The sequence below is a fragment of the Trichomycterus rosablanca genome, chromosome 16 (assembly GCF_030014385.1).
Source record: "Trichomycterus rosablanca isolate fTriRos1 chromosome 16, fTriRos1.hap1, whole genome shotgun sequence".
Classification (NCBI taxonomy): domain Eukaryota; kingdom Metazoa; phylum Chordata; class Actinopteri; order Siluriformes; family Trichomycteridae; genus Trichomycterus; species Trichomycterus rosablanca.
In genome coordinates this window covers 4,613,368-4,637,791 of record NC_086003.1, presented here as the reverse complement: position 1 = coordinate 4,637,791, position 24,424 = coordinate 4,613,368, and the positions used below count along the sequence as shown (strand labels likewise).

Below are 24,424 nucleotides of genomic sequence, written 5' to 3'. Positions count from 1 at the left end.
CACATTTAGAGACTCACAGACAAAACAATTGAGGGTTAAGGGCCTTGCTCAAGGGTCCAACAGTGGCAACCTGGAAGTGGTGGGGTTTGAACCAGCGACCTTCTGCTTACTATTCCAGTTTCTTAACCGCTAGGCTACAACTGCCCCAATCCGATCCAAAACGACGTGCATGTGTAGAGTACCACTTAGTGTACACGTTACCACGACACCAAGCCAATCAGTCAAGTCCATTCAGAATAAAGGAAGCAGTGGTATGTTACCTGTCAGAGGGGGCGTGAGTCAGCACCAGGATGTTAAAACTTTAAAGTAAATTTGACCATCTTAAAGTCCACCTCACTCCTCTGCCTTTGATCATAAAGTAAACCTGTTCAGGGTGTCGCGGTGGGTCCGATTCACTGTGCGAAAGGCAGCTTGTTTAGTGTTTTAGCATAAGCTGTTTTTTATTTCCTCTTGAACTTTTGAGAGTGCCCCATGTGACTTTTAGCATTTCTGCATTTAAGGTTGAATTGTAGATGAACTTACAGCTCAGTAAGTAATGAAGGTATGACTGATTACATTCCTGTGTGATTTGTCAGTGTCTGATAAGATTAACCATTAATGGTCAGCCAGTCGGGACAGTAGCAGAAAGGTAATTTTAGCTCGAGGGACAGTTTGGTAATGATTCGTCTGACTGGCGTCTTTGTCTGGTTCATTATCAGTACTTGGGTTACGGTTTTTCCAGTCATCACTCCATTAAGATGCCAAGATGGGCACCAGTGACTTTGGGAAGGGAAAATGAGGGAATGAAATGCCATGAAATGACAAGTATTTATTTACCGTGCTTTATTTCCTGAGGTCTGAGTGTATTGATTGAATAGTATTGATTTACTACAAGGGCGGCACGGTGGCTCGGTGGGTAGCACTGTCGCCTCACAGCAAGAAGGTCCTGGGTTCGATCCCCAGGCGGGGCGGTCCGGGTCCTTTCTGTGTCTTTTCTGATGTTCTCCCTGTGTCTGTGTGGGTTTCCTCCGGGAGCTCCGTTTTCCTCCCACAGTCCAAAAAACATGCAGTCAGGTTAACTGGAGACACTGAATTGCCCTATAGGTGAATGTGTGTGTGTGTGTGTGTGTCTGCCCAGTTAAGAAAGTGACTGGCGCCCCGTCCAGGGTGAACACTTTGGTTCTAACAGGTTTCAGCAGATTTGTGTTCTTCGACTGTTGTTTACTTAAACTAGAGTAATGAAATGTTTACTATGGAAGCACTTCTGTAAGTCGCTCTGGATAAGAGCGTCTGCTAAATGCAGAAAATGTAAATGTGTTTCTGTGTGCCTTGCGCCCATTGAAAAGCTGGGATAGGCTCCAGCACCCCTCTGCGACCCTAATTGGATAATCAGTTAAGAAAGTGAGTGATTTACTACAATACTAGAGTTATTTCCTCGAATTTGATAGTTTGTTCATCTTTAGTTTAATAGTTCTTTAGTACAACATGACACGTAACCGTCTGGGTAAACCCATGACTTCAAAAGTACACAAATCCCACCTCTGACAGCACAGCACCCAAACAAACAGTTTTAGAAACGATTAGACAGGCCAAGAAAGATGTTTCAGATAACGTTACGCTGTGCTGCTGCAGGAAAAGCTTCCAGAAGCTACGTCTCTCTTTGACTTTACGCAGGCATGTACTGCAGTTAAAACATTAAGGCTGCAACACCCATTCCCAAAAGACAACTCCTCTCAGTTCTCTAAAAGCAGCAACACTTATCAGTTACCAAATATACCCAGAGACTGGTACAACAGGACGTAGCAGGCAGGAAGGGATCACGACTATCGGGCCGAGCATTAATAAGTGTGAAAAATTTGCTCTCGTGTGTTTACCATGTGAGGTCCTTTGGTTAACGTAATAGTATATGATATTTTAATAGATAATTATTTATACCTCAGACCTATATGAACAATGATCTTACCTGGGATGAGAAACTGAAAAGGGAAGTTGTGCTCGCCGGGTGGTAAAGTACCTAAAAAGCAAAAACAAGACATTAGAACAGGAAAGGAAATGGAACATGACTGTGTTATTTAGGTTCACACTTTCATTTGACGTGCACTTTTATTCAAAACAGCATACAAGCGAGGCATTAAGCTAGACATTTATGTGTCCAAAAGTCTGACCATCTCATTCTTAAACCATAGGCATTAATACAAAATTGTCCACCAGCCTCCAGTCTTATGAAAAGGCTTTTTTTACATTATTTTGGAATACATCTGTGGGAATATGTGCCCATTTAGTCAGAGCATTTGTACTATCAGACATTGGGTCTGTTCGAAAACCTAGTGATCTCTCTACATTGACGCATTTTACACCATCTTACGTGCTCCCGAGAAGAAGGCATGTCTCAATTCTTAGATGCCTTAAAATGCTGCCTACTGAGATGCCTTATTTAGAAGCGATAATCTGACTAAATAACGATGGAGCTTTTGATGCTTCCTTAGCAGTGAAGGCAATCCCAGCATTCAGTGGGGCAACTTTTATCACAAAAAATGACAAATGCGGAGCAATCTACGGAGTAAATAAATTCTTATTCATTTTTAATTTGTATAAAGGTGTAATTATACAAATGTCATGTGTTTGCAAATTCGGGCTGGTCAGTGGCAATTTAACCGTTTTTGGTACACGGAGGGAGATGTTAGCTGGATGCTAGCGGGTTGTGCCGCCTCAGCCCATTGGTTTGAATGGCCTGAGGCTAACTGTGTTAGCTTAGTAAGGTAAAACTGTGGTGACGTAACCGGCGTAATCGCTATCTAAGTAAAAAAAGTGCGTCATAATAATCTGACTTATGAGTTCGATGTCTTTTTAGAATCCTCTCTACTTAGGTTGCTGCCCAGGTAGGTAGGCAGTAGGAAGCAAAGCAGCTCACTAGGTTTTTGAACAGACCCAGTAATGTTTGACAAGAAGGCCTGCCAAGTTAATACATTCCAATTCATCCCGAAGGTGCAGAGTTGGATTCAGGGCTTTGCAAAATATTGGAATTCCTCCACACCAAACTCGGCAGATAAAATTTATTGATCTTGCTTTGAGCACGAGGGTACAGTCATGCTGGAAAAGGTCATTCTTGCCACATTTAGGGAAGTGTGTAATCTATCAGACGTAAGTTTCGAATTTTTACTCTGATTAGCAATGACCAGACTGAAACTGCTGAACTTAATGATTACAATTTTTTACATTTGTTTTGGGTCGGTTGTGACCAGAAGCTGCATCAACACGCCGCCCAGATATCAGATAAATAAAAGCAATGATAAAAATGATATATAAATGATCTGCTTCCAATTTTGAGGCAACTGTTTGGGCCATCTAAAGTTCTAGATCTGTATAACTGCCCCATGGTCCATAATGACATGGTTGGGTGAATTTGGTATGAAACTCTACAGACCTGCAAAGGAAAAAACACCTTTGGGATGAATAGGAAAGTTGATTACACACCTAGCGTTTTTGATAATATTAGTAGCAGTCCTAACAAATGCTTTTAAACTGGATGGGCACCAATTATTACAGACATGATTCCCATATAAATGGCTATGGATTTGGAAAGGACTGTCCAACCAGCTGGTCTGGTGCCCACATGATCATAACACTATATATGTCAATTCATTACAAATGGGAAATTTGTCAAAGTGTCTTCAAGTGAGCGTTACTTTCTGTGTTTTGCGTGTGTAGAGGCTCTTAGCATGTCATCACTCCTTATCACTATCACCCTTACCATGTTCCACAACTTCACCTGGAATGCTGTACAGTGTCGGTATGTTGCCAAGATATTACCACACCATCAACAGAACACCAAAAGCTCAACCTATTGTTCAATAGATGACTAAAGTTTTTTATTTAACTGACCCCAGTATATTATCCCATACTTAAATGCCTGTCCATAAATAATGCACCATATGCACATAAAAACCCTGTTGCCAGGGCAGCTTGGAGTTGAAACACAATTACCGCTGCTTTAAGAGCTATTGAACAAATCAGCTCTTGTTTACATGAATTCCTCTCAGACAGGAAGAGATCTGTTAGAGGAAATGATTGGAAGGAGTGGCTCATGTGTCAGAGGTTTGCTGTGATACTGCAGCACAGACTGTCTCCTGCGTCATAATAATAAAAGATGCAGAATATAATCAGTTTTGTTTCTGATGGTGTATTTCCAATGCAACCAGAGTAATGCTGATTTCATCCACTTTAATTCTGACGTGTACAGTTACAGTACTGGTTTATTTCACTAACTGCTTATGTTCCTGCATAAACATGTTTTGTGTTCCATATTTGCACTATTTATATGCTTGATACTTTGAACATTAGTTTGTACTTGCACTTTCTCAATAAAGTTGTATCTAATCTACTGTGGCAAACACTCATTACTTACTGTTTTGCTATTTTATTAATGCATTTTCCCCCAAAATTAGCATAGCTGATTCATCTTCCACTGCTGGAGACTCCAATCATGACTGAGGAGGGTATATATTTTGCCTGACACAAGTGCAGGTCCACCAAGACCTTATTATTCGCCCGTACTATGGTGGATTCACTCGAGAGGCCAGTGTCATGCATGGAGAGTCACACACTGATCTCCACGCTCCTCCACATTCTGTACAGGCGAATCGGGCTACTAACCAGGGTCCTTGTCCGGTCTTTTCCCACCCAGTGGCCAATTTTGTCTGCTGGAGCCACTGCCAATTGTTCCCCAATCGACGCCCAACCGACCAGTAGCAGAGCTGAAATTCAAACTCAGGGAGCTCAGAATCCCAGCACTGGTGCGGTAGCGGAATATTTTGCTGCACCACCTGGGTGCCAAATGCTCATTATTTAAAGAAAAACTTTAAAACAAAAAAAACAACCCCCACACACCATTTTTTAAAACGCCCTAATGTAACCTGCATCCAGGAAGGAAAGCCGTGCACCCTTGTTATTAACATATATAGTGGAAGAATGTCAACATGCATTAAAAGATACATTTATGTCCCTACCTTTGTCAGCGACTGAGAGCATGCTGCTGACGTACTGCTCCTCCGCCACCCACGACATGTCATTGATCTTGTTGGAGATGCCACAAGAGCCCACACAAGTGACCTTGATGGCTGGAGAGAGAGAAACATCGGTCACAATCACTACAGTCAGTAAAAAGCGTTCCCAGTTAATACTGGGGACCAATCAGTACCTTAAAATTCACTGATCTGATAGACTTCCGATATATTTTTTTGACCATTTTTGGTATGCATTTTCTCAGTTCTTCTCCCAATTTAGTGTTCTTATTTCCCCATACTTCAGTGGATTCGCACGTGAGGCCAGTCTCGCATATGTAGAGTCACACACTGATCTCAGCCTTCCTCCCTCCTGGACAGGCGCCTTGGGATACCAGGGCCCTTGTAGAGCATCGAAGACCCCACACCGGTCTTTTCCCTTCCAGCAGACTTGTGACCAATTTTGTCTGATACACACTGGCAATTGTGCCTGCTAGTGGGCGCCCAGCCAACCGATAGCAGAGAGTTCAGAATCCCAGGACTGTACCACCTGGGCGCCCAGATTTCCAATATTCAAAGTCTTCAGTCTCCTCTACTGTATTCATTATAAAGTCCCAGCAACACTTCTTTGGGTCATCAGGGTGCGATACCAGGCCCTGAAAAATGAGTAGGTCATGCCATCTACTCCTAGATGATTCATGATCCTAAATTTCCTTAAACATCTCTAAGAATAAAGGCTCTTAGTGTGGTTCTGTGGCATTGTAGATTATTTGTAATGATTATATATACTGATATATTCAAAAAAAATTCTCAGCATTGCTAGAATGTCCTTAGACTGTGACATAGTGCTTTTGTAAAAACATTAAGATGACTGCTGATAAGGCTTTGATGACAATGTACACTCTACACTACAGGACTGACTGAAATCAAGCCATTGTATAGCTGGGATCTGTACAAGCCTTTTGTCTGCCTTACTGCACTTGTACCAAAGCACCAGCCACGCATCTTTGCATTATAAAGGCGTGAGGCCAAGCTTTGGACAATGGCTTCATTTGGTCAGTAAGGCTGGGTCATCTCTCCACAGGCCATTATTGTACTCGAGTTGGAAACTGATGAAAATAGGGCAGTGTGGCTGTACATTATAAGGCACAAATAAAACACTCTTACATATCATTTGATGCATTCCACAAAACCATATTTGCAAATATTGGCCTTTAGTTCAAACGCAAATCAGTTAATGTAGTTCACATACATCCAGATTTGTCCATGAACACACTGCTTCCATTTCCAACATCCTATCTGTGTAATGCGGGATTTTCTACAATAACAGCAATCAAAACAAAGTTACAGAGTAGACTGGACACATTTCGGGTGTTAATGTCTTTTATCACTACTTGATAGTGCGTCTCATTGCAGCGATTTAAGCTCAGGGTTCCCACTGATTTTCCATCATTGGAGAGTAGTATCGTTATGCACTAGGGATGTAACGATACACTCTACCCATAATTTATGATACTGGGTTAACAATACGTTTTTTTCCTGATTTTTTAAACAAAATGAAATTGAAAACAAATTATGACAAAGTTTCCTTTTATTTTTCTCTTTAAATTACATTAGCCGCTCAGGTGGCGCAGCGGTAAAGACACGCGCTGCAACCAGAGCTGGATCTCGAAGGTGCGTCGTTTCGAATCCAGCTCTGCCTTCACCGGTCGAGGCTGGGCGGCTATATGAACAACGATTGGCATGTTGTTCAGGTGGGGGGGCGGGATTTGAGACCAGAGGGGATACTCTCTCAGGACTGGGGCAGTTGCGCCCTCTGCTGGCTGGTTGGTGGTGCCTGCATGGAGACGGGAGGGGGTGCGGCGGAGTGTGTGATCCTCCGTGCACGGTGCTCTACCGCGCTGCATTCGTCAAGTGTGGGTGATAAGACAGTCGATTGGCTGTGCACGTGTCGGAGGAGGCGTGGAACGGCCTCGTCAGCCCCGATCAGGAGCAGGGACCGGTATTAGTGAGAGGATGATTGATGGGATGAAATTGGATGCGCTAAATTATTTTTTTTTTTAAATAATAATAAAATAAAATAAAATAAAAAAAATAAAATAAAAAATAAAAATAAAATAGATTACATTAAACTACTGTATTTGTGCTTATCTTTTATTTATCTAAATAATGAACGCCCTTTTATTTTTGAGGTAGGTACAAACTATGCAAAACAATGCTGCACATTTCCCTTTTTGTGTAAAAACAAACTGAAACTAAATTTTAAAATAAATTCCACATTATATAAATAAATGAATAATAAATAAATAATACAAATAAAGAAAGTATCCTCACATAAATAAATTTGGCTGGAAAATTCCCAACCTGGCAACAATGTAGTGACGTCAACCAGGCGAGGTGAATAGCGCCAGCGCCCTCTGCTGTTTAAAGTGAATATTGATTCATTATACATGTAAACCAGTTTGAATCCTTACACATGTGAATCGATTTTTAACTGTCTTGTGGTGCATCGTTACATCCCTATTATGCACTTTTTTTTGTTTTTATTGTGCTCGTCGTATAATTTTATTTTTATTTTAAATCCCCCCACCCCCGCCGGTCCGTGAAATTATATCTTATTTGAAACCGGTCCTTGGTACAAAAAAGTTTGGGGACCACTCATGAATGAAACCTGAATGTAAAATGAATATTTAAATGTATTTTTGTGATTTTTCATGATCTGTGAGTAAATAAAACATGCAGTTGTCCATGATAACTAGAAATCACTCCACTGCTGCTCTTGATTAGTGGTCAACACACCTGGCTAGTTACTCTGGCTACATCCAAGTGGGCTCATAAAGTGAACCTGTGTACAATAAAATGTGCTCATGTTATTCCTCCTGTTTATTAGCTTTTCAGCTTTAGCAACAGCCTCACATAACTCACTGCACATATGCACAGCCCCATTCGAACATCAGCTCATTTTAATGCACGACAGAATCTGATCAACATGGTTGGTCCGGGAGAATGAAGCTGTATTTCCATACCGGCTACGAACACTGAGCGAAGGAGGTCAAATTCATCGACCTCAGCTCCAGTCCGTCGTGTAAACACACACACAAATACACAAACTCACACACACTCTCACCTAGAATTGTTCAAACCTCCCTGATTCCCAGAGTTTCATGTTTTCTTCACACAGTCACAAAACAACACGGAGCTTCCCAGCAGTGAAAGAAACGCCAGGCTGCAGGAGGTTTTTATCATGTTTGCTCGCTGAAACCACTGATCTGATCAAATGAGACTTTTCGGAATGAAAAATCAATCACAGTGAGACTGAAATTGGTAAAAAGACAAAGAAGACACGTCGCACCAGTTTAAAGCGTGAGTCACAACACAGGGACTAGATCAGAAAAAAATTAAAGACTCATAGACGGAGCTATCAGCTGAGACAGAACTGATACAACTACAGAGCTAATACAGAAATATTCAGGGAAAATAATTCAATCATAATTTTGTTTTGCATTTTTTCAACATTTACTTAATTTTTCTCTACTTTTTAAAATTCTTTTCATTGTTTAATTTGTTCAGAATTTTCACTATCTTTTGTATATTTTATTTTTATTTTTATTTTGTTTTAATTGTTTTTTTGTTTTTTTATTGCTTTCAGACTTTCAACTTTTCTTTTTTTGTTTTCAACGTTATTTCTTGTTTATTATGTGTCTTTTTTTCTTTCTTTAATTCTTTATTTATAACTTTCCTTAGATCATAATTAAATTATTTATTTGCCTTTATTATTCTGACAAATCTTTTATTGTTTACTTTATTTACTTTATCTTTTGTTGTTAATTTATTTATAATTTACCTTTATGCTTCACTTTTACTTTCTGTTCTGAAGTTTTGCATTTCTTTTACCTTACTTTTCGTTTCATTTCTCAATCATTTACTTAATTTTTCTTTACCTGTTTTTTAATTCTTTTAATTGTTTATCTTTCTTTTATTTGTTTTCTTTATTTACTTTCTTATCTTTGTATATTTCATGTTTATTTATTTTTCACTATTTTTTTTTTATCTTTTCCAGCTTGTCTTTCTTCCTTCCTTCCACATTCTTAATTTACCTTATTTCTGAATCTTTCATTTTTATTTAAATTATTTTCTTTTATTTTCCTTGTTTTTTTTTACATTCCTTTTATGGCTTTGTTTAGAATTTCCAATATCTTTCTTTTATTTGTCTTCTTTCTTAATTACCTTCTTATTTTTGTACCTCTCATTTTTATTTTAATTAGTTTAATTCATTTTATTATAATTTTTTTATCCTTTCCAGCTTGTCTTTGATCTTGCCCTCCATTTATGTTCTTTTTGTTTTAGTTTTTCTTGATCTATATATATATAGATATATTCTAATATTTAAAGACTCATAGACGGAGATGTCAGCTGAGACAGAGCTGATACTACAAAGCTAATAAATAAAATAATATTATAATAATAATATTAGAGAGAAATTATTTATTTATAATTTACATTTATGCATTTAGCTTTTACTTTCTGTTATGCTGTTTTGTATTTCTTTTACTTTACTTTTTGTTTAATTTCTCCATAATTTCCCTAATTTGTGTTTACTTTTGGGTTTTTTTCTATTAATTGTTTAATTTGTTTAGAATTTCTACTATTTTGTTTATTTGTACTTATTTTTGAACCTTTTATTTTTATTTCAATTATTTTTAATTATTTATACTTGTTTTTTAAATTCTTCTCATTGTTTGTTTAGACTTTCTAATATTTATTTTGTCTTCTTTCTTATTTACTTTCTTATCTTTGTATCTTTTATGTTTATTACAATTAGTTTATTTTATTTTATTTTTTACTTCTTTATTTATCCTTTCCAGCTTGTCTTTTTTCCTTCCTTCCCTCCATCCAACCATCCATCTGTACACCCATGTTCTTGTTGATTTCTTTTTCTTTAAGTTTTTTTTTGTGCTTAATTTCTTGTTTATTGTGTGTCTTTCTTTCTCTTTCTTTTATTCTTTCTGTATTTATAACTTTCCTTCATAAGGAATCATAATTTAATAATTTCCTTTTCTTTATTATTCTGAGAAATCTGTTGCTGAATACTCTTTCTTGGTCTTTTTAGCCTTAAAATCCTACAACTGCTTTATTTCCCTTTCAGTGTGTCACAACAGTGGCTACAGATCAGACTGTGGAATTTCCAGCTATTGGCACGCCATGTAAAACGCCATTCTGTTTACACCACACAAACACAAGTAACAGATGGCATTAGCTTACTGCACAGGCAGCTCTTACATCTCTGTCTTACAGGCATTTCTTAATGAATCTTTAGGAATAATAATATAAATATAATAATAGCAGAAGCGGGAGAGAGAAGAATACAGTTACGGCTGATTCAGAGTCCCGGTGATAATTACCAGCTGGAATGCCTGCGGGTTAACATCTGGATATCAGTGTTCACACCAAACATATCATTATCTTTATATATACTCGGCTGGTCAAAGGTTAATCAAATAGTTAATTATAAATGACATACATTACTCAGATCATATTACAAAGTGTTTTAGAGTAACCAGAAACTATTAAACATGATTTAATTCAGGCGCATGCAAATTTTAGCATAATGCGGCTATAATGGGAGAATCTATGCAGTGTGACGTCACCTAATAACACTAATGCAGAGAGATTGAAATAACTCAAGCTGCTCTGACGCTAATGCTGCTAATGTGTTCTGTTTACCAACAACAACATATAGCTAACTGTTGATAGCACAGAGTTATCTGTCACACACACACACTCTCTAACACACACAAACACAAAACACACAAACTTGTGTATTCATGCATTTTCTCCCCTTTTTCTCCCGATTCAGCATAGTCAATCTGGATCCCTGACTGCATTCGAGGGTATATTTTCTGCTCACGCCTCCTCCAACCCGTGCGCAGTCCCTAGCGGACCCATTATTTTCGCCTATGCACCTCTATCTTCTAACCAGGGTTCTTACACAGCATTTGAAGACCCCACCCACTTATAGTCCGGTCATCCCACCCAGCAGACACGGTGGCCATTTTCTGTATGCTGCAGGCACTGCCAGTTGTGCCTGCTAGATGGCGCCCAGCCGACTGGTGGCAGAGCCGAGTTTTGAACCAGCTTGGTATTTTTTTTTTTCAATCATATTCTTTACATTACTTTTATTACTTTTTCTTGTCCTTTTTGTTGTTTAGATAAATTTGTTTACAGCAGTACCTTGTAACTCAATGTCCCCTAAACTCAAAACTCAATTTCTAATTAACAATAACCAGTCGATTTGTTCAGTGTGCCGCTTGAGCGGTGCAGTAAGACGTCATCAAAGTGCGAAGTATTATTATTATTATTATTATATTTGAGTTATTTTCAGTGTATAAGTGTCAAAAACAACCCCATTATTTTACATTAGCCTAAAATATGTGCAGTTCCGCATTATGGGAAAAAATACCTTCAAACTCAACGCCACTCCCAGAACCAATTGATTGTCGAGTTTCAAGGTACCACTGTATCTATTTTCTTTCTTTCAAACGTCTATTATTCTTTTTTGTTTTTTATTCCGTTTTCTTTTTATTTATTCTTCTCATTTTCTTTCTTTTTAAACTTTCTTGTTGAAGTTTTATTCTTCTTCAAGTTTCATTCTTTTTCTTCAATTTTAACATTCAGTTTTTTGTTTTGTATTTTTCCTTTTGTTTTGCCTACTTATTTCCATTGTTCTTTCTCATTTTCCACATTTACTATGTTCAGGGTTTTTTCTTTGTCTTTTCTTTTCTATGTTCCTTTTGATTCTGTTTTTCTTTTCAGTTGCAAAACGAGTTTGACACTCACAGTTGAAGTGAATGTGAAAGTGAAGAAGTTGCACTCGGCTCTGCCACCAGTTTCCTGTAAGTACTTTCCTATTTAGACGGCTGGAACTTTATGACTTATTGTGTTTCACAACCAAGGCATTTTAGGAACAAACTACAGTGCAGCTAATATGCAAAATAAAGAGCACTGAGAAGTCTCAGAGAAAGCTTCTATCTGTCACTTTAATCCAAATAGACAAAAATCTGCAGTGGTGCAGAAGTCTTTTCAAGAAAACTGACCTGTACCTGCTATTAATCTGCTAATAAGTCTGTTATAAATGCTATAATGCCATAATGAGTGCTAATAGTGCTAATATCTTTAAAAAAGTTAATAAGCACCCATGTTACAACACAAATGCAAATTTAAAGGTTGGGAATCTCCCTGGTAACTGACAGGAATGTAGCAGCCAATCAGAGAGCTGAAGTGTTTTGGACAGAATTTGACCCCGTGACTTCAATGCAATGCAACTATGAATCAGCAGGAGAGGCGAGGAAAGGTGAAGCGAGGCGAGGCAAGCGCCAGTGCAGAGGGGAGGATCTGTGTAAAATGATACTAATGTTTCCGTGTTTTGACACTGGCTGAAAAGTTTCAGGAGGGCAGAAGAAGACCAGGGATGGAGCGAGTTTATTTAGGATTTAACAGATTAGCAGATAGCGCGGATGGCTCTTTATTCTCAAGCTTGACCACAGAGCGGTCACTGATTCACCACGACAACAGGGAGATTGTATCGTGCCATGAATTATCTCAAGCTGAAGTGGAGGAGGAATCTCTCCCACCTCTAAATGTGCTTACATCAACAGAGAGCAACACGAGCAGATCATTAACCATGTGCACTGATGCAGGGCAAGATCTGATTCCAGTGCGTTTTCTTCTCAGAACATAAAAAGGCAAAAAAGGGACCCACAGTCACAAAGCAATTTCAAGATCATTCCAAAATATCTAGTCTGATTTTATATGACATACTATATGATTTCACATGTACTTACAAATACACCATCAATCACAAAAACACAATTATCATACTGGTGATAATGTTATGCCTAGGTAGGTTTAGCCTAGCGGTTAAAGTACTGGACTAATAATCAGGACTCGCTGGTCCAAGCCCCACCACTAACAGGTTGCTCCTGTTGGACTCTTGAGCAAGGCCCTTAACCCTCAATCACTCAGACAGTACAGTGTCACAGCACTGTAAGGTGCTTTGGATAAAGGTGCCTGCTAAATACTGCAAATGTAAATGCCTAAAGAAAGCACAATGTGTCCATGGCTGGTAAAACAGGAGAACAAGTAATGTCAATTTTTCAAAGACAACGTAAGCTAAGAAGGACATCTTCTATTAGAGTCTGTGCTAGCTGTAAGGTGTTGGTAAGAAGGGTCAGCTAACCTGTGTATAACATATAAAACGACTGCTTGTGGAAACAATCGTCCAAATAATACAATGACCTCACAACTAAAGAGCAGTTTTGGCTATGACAGCAAAATCAGGCAGATTATCACACAGCGTAACTCTGGCTTAACTCTAGTTTAATGAACATGACAAAGTACGACCACAGAGAATTGTAAAATGCAAAGAGTTGCGCTTGGGTGATGCAGCTAATGAACTAGCCCAGGACTGTGAAGACCCTGTTTTGGGTCTCAGTGGTACGACCAGCCTGCTGAGGCACTCAAATACAACCGAAAGGAATGGCGCTGCTGTGAATAGCAGTGTCTACTATCTGGTCATGGTGTTATCATGAGCAAGGGAGGATGTCTGCCACAAAAACAACACCCACCATAGCAGAGGAGCAGCCAACCTCCCTTTTTTTCACCAGACAGCAGTAGAGAGCTTCACATGCCCAGTATCAGGTATCAGGTCCATCCACCTTAATTAAACCATAATGTCTCACAGGTTCCATATAATAACCGGTTAAGTGTGAGGTACAAACTCCAAAGTACTAGGAACTTAGAGAACTGTACAAGAAAAGGCTTCCAAATCTCATCAGCCCAAAGGAGCAATAGCTGTTATAGTTGTAAATCTAAGAGTAGAAGAGGGAATATTCTGCCATAAACAATGTATTCCCCAGGCCTGGTCAGCTGACTGGTCCTGCCCACCCCGATCAATCTGTAGAAAGACAAAACTAAAAAACAGAATCAATCTGGTGTCTGGCTGGTTAATTTCTCGTTTACAGTCTGTATCTGACTTAGCATTTTTCATGAGAACGTAAGAAGCTTAGCCGAGCAGAGTTACGCAACAGCGCTGTGCTGCTGTCGCTTGGTGTCAAATCTAGTCAGGGATTAGAAGCAGTCAGATCACAGACTAAGCCCTCTCCACAGTCAAATGCCAACGCAACTGCAAGCAAAATGTTCATGGAACGGTAATACGACTGTCCTTAAATCCTCAATTTATTCACCAAAAGGGCGACCAGTCATCCACTGAACTATGATATCACAATGGTTTCATGAAGCAAATTTAAAACTACATCTAAGAAATAATAAGAAACAATAAACTGTCAAACAGACGAGCACAGGTTCCACTTTTTGGGTCTTAGTTTAATTTAGAGTACAGCGGAAAGGAAGAATTTGTGTATTAGTCATAGGGCGATAGGGGTGTTGGATAAGTGCTGCCCAGAAAGTAAAGTACTCAAAGAAAGCCCATATGGATCAACCCAACAGTACGATCAATCTGTATTGTCTCTGTGCGACCTCAACGCTACAAGCTGCACCACTGTGCTACCCCCCGCCCCCGCCAACCCTCCCGCGCCAACAGCAATTCATAAAATGTAATTCACAGCTGAAATGTATTCACAAACATATTCTGATTTCCATGTTGACGAGCTGGTTTGAATGGCTGAGCTGAAATGGCTTCATTCCTTCACACAGCCGTTACCAACCCCTGTCAGCTGTAACGGACGTCTGAATCATCGAGGTCTGATAACCATCGTATCGTCTGGAGAGGACTGATTAGCAAACATCAGCACATCTGGTTTCACTGGGCCAGACCAGATTAGCAGAAGTGAAATGACTCAAAAGACGACGTGGCTTGAATCTCGTACTCTTTCTCACAGAGTTCTTCCACACCAAACCTGTTATATCATATCTTTACAGATTACACTTTGTGCCATAGGGTTGGAGGCGTAGACTTTATTTTATACAATTAATCTCTTGGTCATGGTATGGCTGAAACACCTACACTTAATACCTCAGAGAAGTGTGCACATACTGTATTTTTGCCCATACAGTGAACATCATTGTGTATTGAATCAAATGAATAATCAGTATGACACTGAAACCTGGTCGGATCCCTGTGACCGGTGGCTACAGCAAAGACCTCTTTGTTCTGTACAGTTCAGTATGAGAGATCACCTGTATAGAGCTGCTGGGAATCAGTGCTGGGAAAGTCCCACGAGTCTGCTCTGGCCTTGCCCTTTCAGTACCAGCTGCACAACAGCCACATTCCAGATGAGCCAACCAGTTTTGAGCCAGTCGCCGGTCGTTTCTTTAAACCTCTTTCACCCTCAGGTTTTTACAAAAGTTTCTACATTACTGTCTGGGGTGGTCGACATAAGCAACGTAAGTGTCCAGGCTGTATTTCTGTCTACTTTGGAGTGACTCTGGACCCACTGCAGCCCTGAACAAGACAAAGAACTTTGTGAACATGTTTTTGTCTATGAAGGCATGTGACAGAGCTGCTAGAGTACAAAAACATTTAGAAGGTAGATTGGCTGTTGGATCGTCACCCTGTTGAGAGTGTATTCCTGCATTGCACCTTGTACTGACCCTAACCAAGATGCCACAAAGTGGGTTTCCTTTGGGTGCTCTGATTTGCTCAAACCCATCAAGTAAAAAAAGTGCACAAGCAAAACCTTGGGATGTTTTGGTGCCCTGTGTAGGGTGTGTTCCTTCCTGGTGTCTAGTATTTTTGGTGACTCTTGACCCACCGAGACACCAAGATTAAGCCTCTAGAGAACATAACTAATGATAACTAGTGGCGCAGCTGGTAGAGTAGGTACCACATGGAACATGAATTCTGGGTACTCCAAAGTTCTAAAATACAGAAGGTAGACTGGCTGGTCTAAATTTCCTTAGATGTGAAAGAGTAAGCGTCCACCAACAATGTAATTTGCGCACTGTCTAGGGTGTATTCCTACCTAGCGCCCAGTGTTTCGTAGTGGAGCCACCGCAACCCAGGCCAGGATAAAGTGGTTAGTAAAAAGTTATGCCAAATTACTTCAGCCTGGATAATTTCAGGTAAGAAGTGTCGTGCGTTAGGTCATTTAAGATTCAATTCTGCTTTGCAATGGAAAACTTTTCAGTCTGGCTTAAACAAAAGTGAGAAGATTCGTGACGTTCTGCCCACACAGTGAATGCTGGAAAATAACTGATGTAAGTGCAACAATCCAACCTTCTTTATTTAGTAGTCCTGCTGGGCCTGAAATTCTCACGAAAGCAGGACCTGTGAAATGTGACGTCAATGAGCTAGCACCAAACCAAGTCCTGCTGCTATTTCCTTCCATCACTTCCTACCTTGCAAGCAATTTTGCACTTGTTTAGTGTAAAAACAGCTCTGACACAGTGAACCATGGACTTCACAAGACCTACACAGGTGTCCTGTAATATCTAGTACCAGGATGCTACCAGCAAGTCCTTCAATTCCTGTACACTGCAAATAAAAGGCTAATAATAATCCACATTATCTAGGATGGTCCCCATTACAGGCGGAATGGGGGACAGTAAAAATAAGCACCCCACTATAAGGAGGTGAATTGGTAACAGGTGAAAGAACCAGGAAATTTGGGTATTAAAAAAGGATACACCAAAGGATCAGCCCATACAAGTAATGATGGGTTGTGGCTCACCACTTTGCACCAAACTTTATGAGAAAAATGTCATTTCTCAAAACTATTCAGGTTTAGAATAACCACATGGTTCCAGGAGTAATGGAAAACCATTGTCACATAGCACAGCCCGCTGCTGCAACCTGTTACAACTTTATTACACAAAGAGAAAACCATGCATCAATTTTATGCAGAAACACTGTTGGGATCTCAGATGGACCAAAAGACAGTAAACACGCCTCATGTCGATACAGTGTCGATCTACTCGTCAATTAAATAAATATTCAAAGACCTAAAAATAAAATGGTTTAATACTTCTTTCTGCATGGAAAGAACTACTAGTACTGGAACTACTAGAAATATAATTATAAAATGATCAACACCAGGTACTTTGATTAGCTCAGATTGCTTTTTAAACCTTTAGCCAGCTGTAATTCTTGTTTTGGTCTATCAAACACCCCTTATAAAAAGCTTCAATTCAACAGAATTGTAAATACACTGAGGATCTTTGTTATCTATTGTGGGTTGGCCCACATTTTCAACAGTTTCAGTTTAACATCTCTTCCAGATGAAATATTAAAAGCAATTATACTTGTTAAGACGTGTCACGTTTTAAACAAACACCATCCAAATTCTAACAGGCATCAGAAGTATTAAGTTTCAAGCTTCCAGCCTGTTTTCTCTCAGTGTTGCTTCTACTTGGCAAAGAAGAGCACAAAGACGAATCCAGACAGAGAGAGTGAGAGAAAAGCACGGAGAATGAAGCCGGGCATTTTGCCAGGCCTGCGGCACCATACTGAAGTTGCACACAGAGGGCAGCTGGTGGATGGGCAGAGCTGCCAGAGGGCACAGTGCTGGGAAGTCAGGGGGTTCCATTAAGGACATTATTGGCAAATGAGTGTAGAGTAAACCTGAGTTTAGACTGCCAAAATCACCACATGTTCATGGCAGGGAATTTATTCCATTATGGGCATAAGGGTACCTACAAACTTGCCATTACACCCCACAAACTTAAGAATTTGTAAACACTACTTTACTAGCAAATTTGTATTTGTATCTTATTCTTTTAGGATGAAACAGCTGTGGGAATTTGTGGTCATTTAGACAAGAGAGCTTCTGTGTGGTCAGGGCACGGATGTCAAACGTGAAGTTGACAAATCATCAAGTTTCAAAAGTTTTTCTGTTTTCACTTCACATCATGCACCAGGGCATAATGATGCGCCAAAAAAAAAAAAAAAAAAAAAAAAAAAAAAAAAAAAAAGCCTTAAAATAACAGATTTTATACAACTGAACTTAATAATGAAGGGTGTGCACATACTTTGCATTTTTTCCAAATTCAGTACAGTATTTTTTATTACATTACATAATCAGCATAGTAGCATAAACGTGTCTTACAAGTGTTATCTGACCGTTCAACTGTCGGGAATCTAGTTTGCAAATAAAACACATGACTGATGGTTTTATCTGTTGTTGAGAAAGGAACTTCATTAGTTCCTCATGTTCCTGATGGGGAAACGTGCACTTTAAGGTAAAACGAAATCACTTTGACACACAGAAAAAAACTTAAAAGCATAAAAAACCTTAAATAAAATGATTTGTAATTGATGTGTAATTATACAGCAAAGCAAAAAAAAAGATCACGATCAAGCGCGCTGTGCTACTCAAATATTGTCTTATTTATGAAGAGTACTGTATTTCCAACCTAAACAAAGAAATCAAAAATAATCCGCCTCTTATTTAAAGCTTTTAAGCTAAAAAAACTAAACCTTAAAAACACTGGCTCATTTAGCCACATTTAGCACCGCACTTCTGAACAGTGACACGTAGCACATAGCTAATTTACTGCTACATTTACTTAAAGAGTGTGTCAGTTTTCAGATAGCTTTTTAGCAACATTCACTAAACCTCACATGATCTGCTAATACATGTTAAGTACAGTAAAACCTCTGTAAACTGTGAAACAAACAAACACAGAGGTCTGTCAATATTGAAGCATTCAAAACAAGAAGCTGTTTTATTTAAGCATTTGTTTGTCTTTTAAAACTGTTAACTGTTTCTTTGTAAAAAAAAAATGTTGTGTACTAATTTTTTTTATTCCGGTCATTTAAGGGGGTACTTTTTTAATACTTTCTTAATTTTTACAAATTCGTGAGGGTGAAATTATTATTATTATTATTAGTTAGTACCTCAGTATATTCAGACACAAGCTTCCAGCTAGCGTGTGTGCTCAAATGCTGTTCTTGAGGTCTTCAGCACACAATGTAGGTTCTGCAGTACTACTATGTCACGCTTTATGTAGAAACAATATGTACAATTTGGTCTGTGTATTAATAACAAAAAAAAAGTATAAAAGTATATATTTTCTTTCAAAACATGTTTACATGGACTGTTAGGGCTATAATGAAATAATAAAATGGGACAGGGAATAGCTGACAGACATCGGACTAAAATGTCTAAAGGTGACATCCGAATACACTAACAGCGGTGTAACCTTACATAATCAATCCTCTTGGGCCAGAGCCTAAGCCTAAGAGAGACTCCACTAAAGAGACGGCAACATAGAACCGCATGGGTCTTACATACGTTTCATTATTGTTTTTTCGTCTCAGATAAATGGAGTTGTGTTTCCTGTCCATGCTGTCCATGTTTCCTAATTTCATATTCCATGCACTTCGTAGGGCACAACATATTTACATGTGTATACATGTATATAGTGTTACCCAAATGATCATTCTATAAATGGTCTCAGCAAGTGTCTGCAGCTAAATACTGATCTATTGCTGATGTACGCTGGTCACTACTGGTTAAAAACAAAACAAATGCTGGTTGATGACCAGTGAAAACAGTAAAACCAGTATAGATACAACACAAAACAGCATGAAGCAAAAACAGGTATAACCAGTCCTAACATACCAGCACCAGTGTTTTGTTTTTTTGAATAAAAAAAGCATTGCTGAATTCCAACCAGTAATACTTTAGCATTAGGCAGCAGAAAGTAGCTGGTATTTCTATGCTAGTGTTAAGTCAATATGTGCCACATTGCTAGGCCAAACCGATAATGTACTATATCAGTTAGTCATAGAATGACAGTCAATAGAGTGTTATCTACGATTGTCTGTGATAACTGGATTGTCAATTGCGTTTTTCTTTGTTTGTGTCATTCTCTAATAGATTGAAAAACAAAGGCAATGCCTCATCAATTATGAAGCAGCAACACAGGATCTCCAAGGTCGCTGAGCTCAAACGCTCGCCGAGTTCATCTTACACTGCACAATCCGAATTATTCTGTTAGTAACTCTATACACCTCTTCTCCAATGGCCTGTAAATACACAAGCTGCTTTCAACAAGAGAGTCATTGTGTAGATCCAGGAGCAGATACAGTCTAAAAACAAATATCCTATCATTTGTACCCATTCAGTCAAAAAAAGCATTTGTGATTAAAAACACTTATGTTAGATGACAGGTTCTGACTTGAATTTATTAAATATAATTGCTTTAATGCATGTTAGCAAAGGTTATGGTTAAAATACTTAAACTTAATCATTACAAGAGGTCAGCCAAACTATGAATTCATTATTTATGAATATTTAATTATTCATTTACATTGTTTAAATCAAGAATGGCAGAATTTATATGCATTAAAATCACAAACAGAAGCTGTTTGGTGTCAGTGTGAGGTCTGACTGGATGTTCATCTCTGCATATGCTAAGCACATGTGTAACTATTTTTAGTAAGTAAAATGATTTGGATATTTTGCATCTTATCCAGTTAAAAGGCAGAACTCTGCCTATCAGCTTGTAATAACATTATAAATAAATTAATGGTGTCAGGAAGAGCTTTAAGATACTGACAGCATCCTAATTATTAGTTATTGCCTTTAGTTAACCCTTGTTATGAACTGTTCACTACCAACTCTCTTTGTCAGAAGGGCTGCAGTGGAACTGTAGTGGGAAATTGGGAGGAAAATGGAAAAATGGCAAAAGAATAAATGTATGGATGTTTGATTGACATATTGACATGAACTCCAAAGACTCTGGCTGTACTTGAGTCATCCTATTATCTGATTTGTTTTTGAACAGCCTTTATGACGTTCTTTAACAATCACTTTAAATCCACCAGGAAAACCACTAAAAATAGGAAGTCGTTAAAGAGCTATAAAAATTCCAGTGTGTCAAACACTAAAGGTAAATATTTATATTTGATTGTTTTCCATCCTACTTGCCAAATATTTCCTGTGTAGATTAGGGTTGGGCGATATTGCCGATTTTCATACCGTCATACCGTCTTCAGGAAATACCGCGGTATACAGTATACGGTAAAAATACAAGTAAGGTGCAGAAATTACTTGTTCAGTTCAAGGAGGTGTGCAAAAAATGCAAGTAACATAGTCAATACAGGTTAGTGTGTGTCAGCAGAAAATTTCCGGAGGAAATTGTTATAGTACTGAATTGAGGAGTCTGATTGCCTGAGGGATAAAACTGTTACACAGTCTGGTTGTGTTAGTCCGGATGCTGCGGTATCGTCTCCCAGACGGGAGCAGAGTAAAAAGTCCATGTGATGGATGGGTTGGATCGTCCACAATGCTGAGAGCTTTGCGGATGCAGCGGGTGTTAAAAATGTCCGTGAGAGATGGAAGAGCGACCCCGATGATCTTTTCAGCTGTCCTCACTACTCGCTGGAGAGTCCTGCGGTCCGACGCAGTACAATTTCCGAACCAGACAGTGATGCAGCCGCTCAGGATGCTCTCGATTGTTCCTCTGTAGAACGTGGTGAGAATGGGGGGTGGCAGATGAGCTTTCCTCAGTCTTCTCAAAAAGTAGAGACGCTGCTGGGCTTTCTTGGTGATAGAACTGGTGTTGAGGGTCCAGGTGAGATTCTCTTCCAGATGAACACCGAGAAATTTGGTGCTCTTGACGATCTCAACAGATGAGCCGTCGATGTGCAGTGGGGAGTGGTCCCTTAGTGTCTTTCTAAAGTCAATGACCATCTCTTTGGTTTTATCCACGTTCAGAGACAGGTTGTTGACTTGGCACCAGTCCGTTAGATGTTGTATCTCCTCTCTGTACGCTGACTCATCGTTGTTGCTGATGAGTCCCACCACAGTTGTGTCGTCTGCAAACTTAACGATGGAATTCGAGCTGTGCATTGCTGTACAGTCGTGCGTAAGCAGAGTAAACAGCAGTGGACTGAGCACACAGCCTTGGGGAGCGCCGGTGCTCAGTGTGGTGGTGCTGGAGGTGTTCTTACCGATCCGGACGGACTGAGGTCTCTCAGTCAAGAAATCCAGGATCCAGTTGCAGAGAGAGGTGTTCAGGCCCAGCGTGCTCAGCTTTCCAATTAGATGCTGAGGAATGATGGTGTTGAATGCTGAGCTAAAGTCTATGAACAGCATCCTGACGTAAGTGTTCTTTCTGTCCAGGTGTGTAGAAGCCAGGTGAAGTGTAGTGGATATGGCGTCGTCCGTTGAGCGGTTAGGACGGTACGCAAACTGCAGTGGGTCCATGGTGGGAGGCAGTAGTGTCTTAATATGCCTCATGACTAGTTTCTCGAAGCACTTCATGATGATAGGCGTGAGTGCTACGGGACGATAGTCGTTGAAGCATGACACAGATGACTTCTTTGGCACGGGTACGATGGTGGTCATCTTGAGGCACGTTGGAACGATGGCGCTGCTCAGGGAGATGTTGAAGATGTCAGTGAATACATCTGCCAGCTGGTCTGCACATCCTTTGAGCACTCGGCCAGGAATGTTGTCTGGTCCAGAAGCTTTCCGTGGGTTGACTCTGTGCAGAGTTCTCCTCACGTCCGCTGTGGTGAGACGAAGCACCTGGTCGTCACAAGGTGGGATCATCTTCCTCGCCAACATGTTGTTCTGCGCCTCGAACCGAGCGTAGAAGTCATTCAGCGCATCTGGAAGGGAGGCATCACTGTCACAGACGGGTGGAGTCGTCCTGTAGTTGGTGATGGCCTGGATGCCCTGCCACAAGCGCCGTGTGTCACCGCTGTTCTGGAAGTGGCTGTGGATGTTCTGGCCGTGTGCGCGCTTTTCTTCTCGGATTGCCCGGGACAGTCTGGCTCTCGCTGTTCTCAGAGCCGGCTGGTCACCTGCTTTAAAAGCGGAGTCTCGGGCCCTCAGCAGTGCACGCACCTCTGGAGTCATCCACGGCTTCTGGTTGGGTCTGGAAGTGATGGTTCTAGTGGTAGTGACGTCCTCAATGCATTTGCTGATGTAGCAGGTCACTGAAGTCGTGTACTCCTCTAGATCAGTGTAATCGCCGTATGTTGCAGCCTCCCTAAACATGTCCCAGTCAGTGCACTCAAAACAGTCCTGAAGAGCAGAGATGGATCCTTCTGGCCAGGTTTTCACCTGTTTCTGTACAGGTCTGAAGCGCCTGACGAGTGCTCTGTATGCTGGGATTAGCATTACAGAGATGTGGTCTGAGTATCCGAGGTGGGGGCGGGGCTCCGCCCGGTACGCACCGGCAATGTTCGTGTAAACATTATCCAGCGTGTTCGCTCCTCTCGTAGCAAAGTCCACATGCTGATGGAATTTAGGGAGAGCAGACTTGAGATTTGCATGATTAAAATCCCCAGCGATAATAAACAGTCCGTCTGGATGAATGTTCTGCAGTTCGCTGATGGCTCTGTAAAGTTCGCTCAATGCTTCCTTCGCGTTCGCGCTGGGCGGAAGATACACCGCGACAATAAGCACGCTGGTGAATTCCCGTGGTAAATAAAAAGGTCTGCATCTAACAATAGCAAATTCCACCATCGGAGAACAGTACGCCACAACAAGCACAGAGTCCTTGCACCATTCGGTGTTAATGTAAACACAAACGCCTCCTCCTCGTGTTTTACCGGACTGAGCTGCATTTCTATCGGCGCGATACGATGCTAGCCCGTCTAGCTGAATGGCACTGTCTGGAATGTTGTCGCTAAGCCATGTTTCAGTTAAAATTAAAACACAACAGTCCCTGTACTCACATTGGGTAGTTCGCTGAAGTCTGATACAGTCCAGTTTATTCTCCAGAGAGCATGCATTTGCGAGGAATAACGATGGTAGAGCCGGCCGGCTTGGGTTAGCTTTTAGCCTAGCACGGACCCCGGCTCGCTTTCCACGCTTCTGCTTCCTCGAGCACCGCTTGCGGCGCCCCCTCCCCCGGTCACCTGCTTCAGGTAACACCGAGGACTGCAGGCCTGGTTCGCGAAGTAGGCAAAGTTCATGCAGAGTTCGCTGCAGATCATCTTGCAGGTTGGTTTCTGACTGTTTTCTCAATTGTAGCAGTGTCTGGCGGTTGTAAACGGAGTCAAAAGTGGTTTCCATACGTTTATAAACAAAACTGTCCTAAACAAACTTACAAACTTTTCCTGAAAACAACAAAAAAACACCGTTTTTCGACCCCAGAGCGGCCGCTGCGTGTTAACGCGCCGCCATCTTGGATTCAAATTGTGGATGTTGCTGTGGAAGTGAAATACACGTCTCCCATATTGAAGTCTGATTACATTATTAAGGCCTCTGTGAGCAAATTTTAAACCACACAGATACACAAAGAAAATTTTTCACTGTCCATTTTACTGTCAAAATGATGCCTTACTGACTACAAATTTATGTAGAAAATATAGAAAGAGATTTTAAAATCTAAAATTTCTAAAACAATCTAAAATGTAAATCATCATATAGTCTGGTGTATTTCTATACAGTCTTTATTACATAGTTTGCTGGCTCTAAAAGCTTTGATTGGGACTCATTTCACAAGCTGTTGCTGGCTAGCTATCT

At 40.2% G+C, this 24,424-nt stretch overlaps 1 protein-coding gene across 1 annotated transcript in view; it reads right to left on the bottom strand.

Annotated features, from left to right (window-relative positions):
- The window catches only part of arrdc1b (arrestin domain containing 1b), a 37,878-nt gene that overhangs the window by 8,106 nt on the left and 5,348 nt on the right, over positions 1 to 24,424 (bottom strand). Inside the window, exons 2-3 of the mRNA XM_063011720.1 lie at positions 4,986 to 5,096; positions 1,943 to 1,993 (exon numbers count right to left, since the gene is read on the bottom strand). Coding sequence (XP_062867790.1) covers positions 1,943 to 1,993; positions 4,986 to 5,096 — 162 coding nt within the window. The remainder of the gene's footprint in view (positions 1 to 1,942; positions 1,994 to 4,985; positions 5,097 to 24,424) is intronic.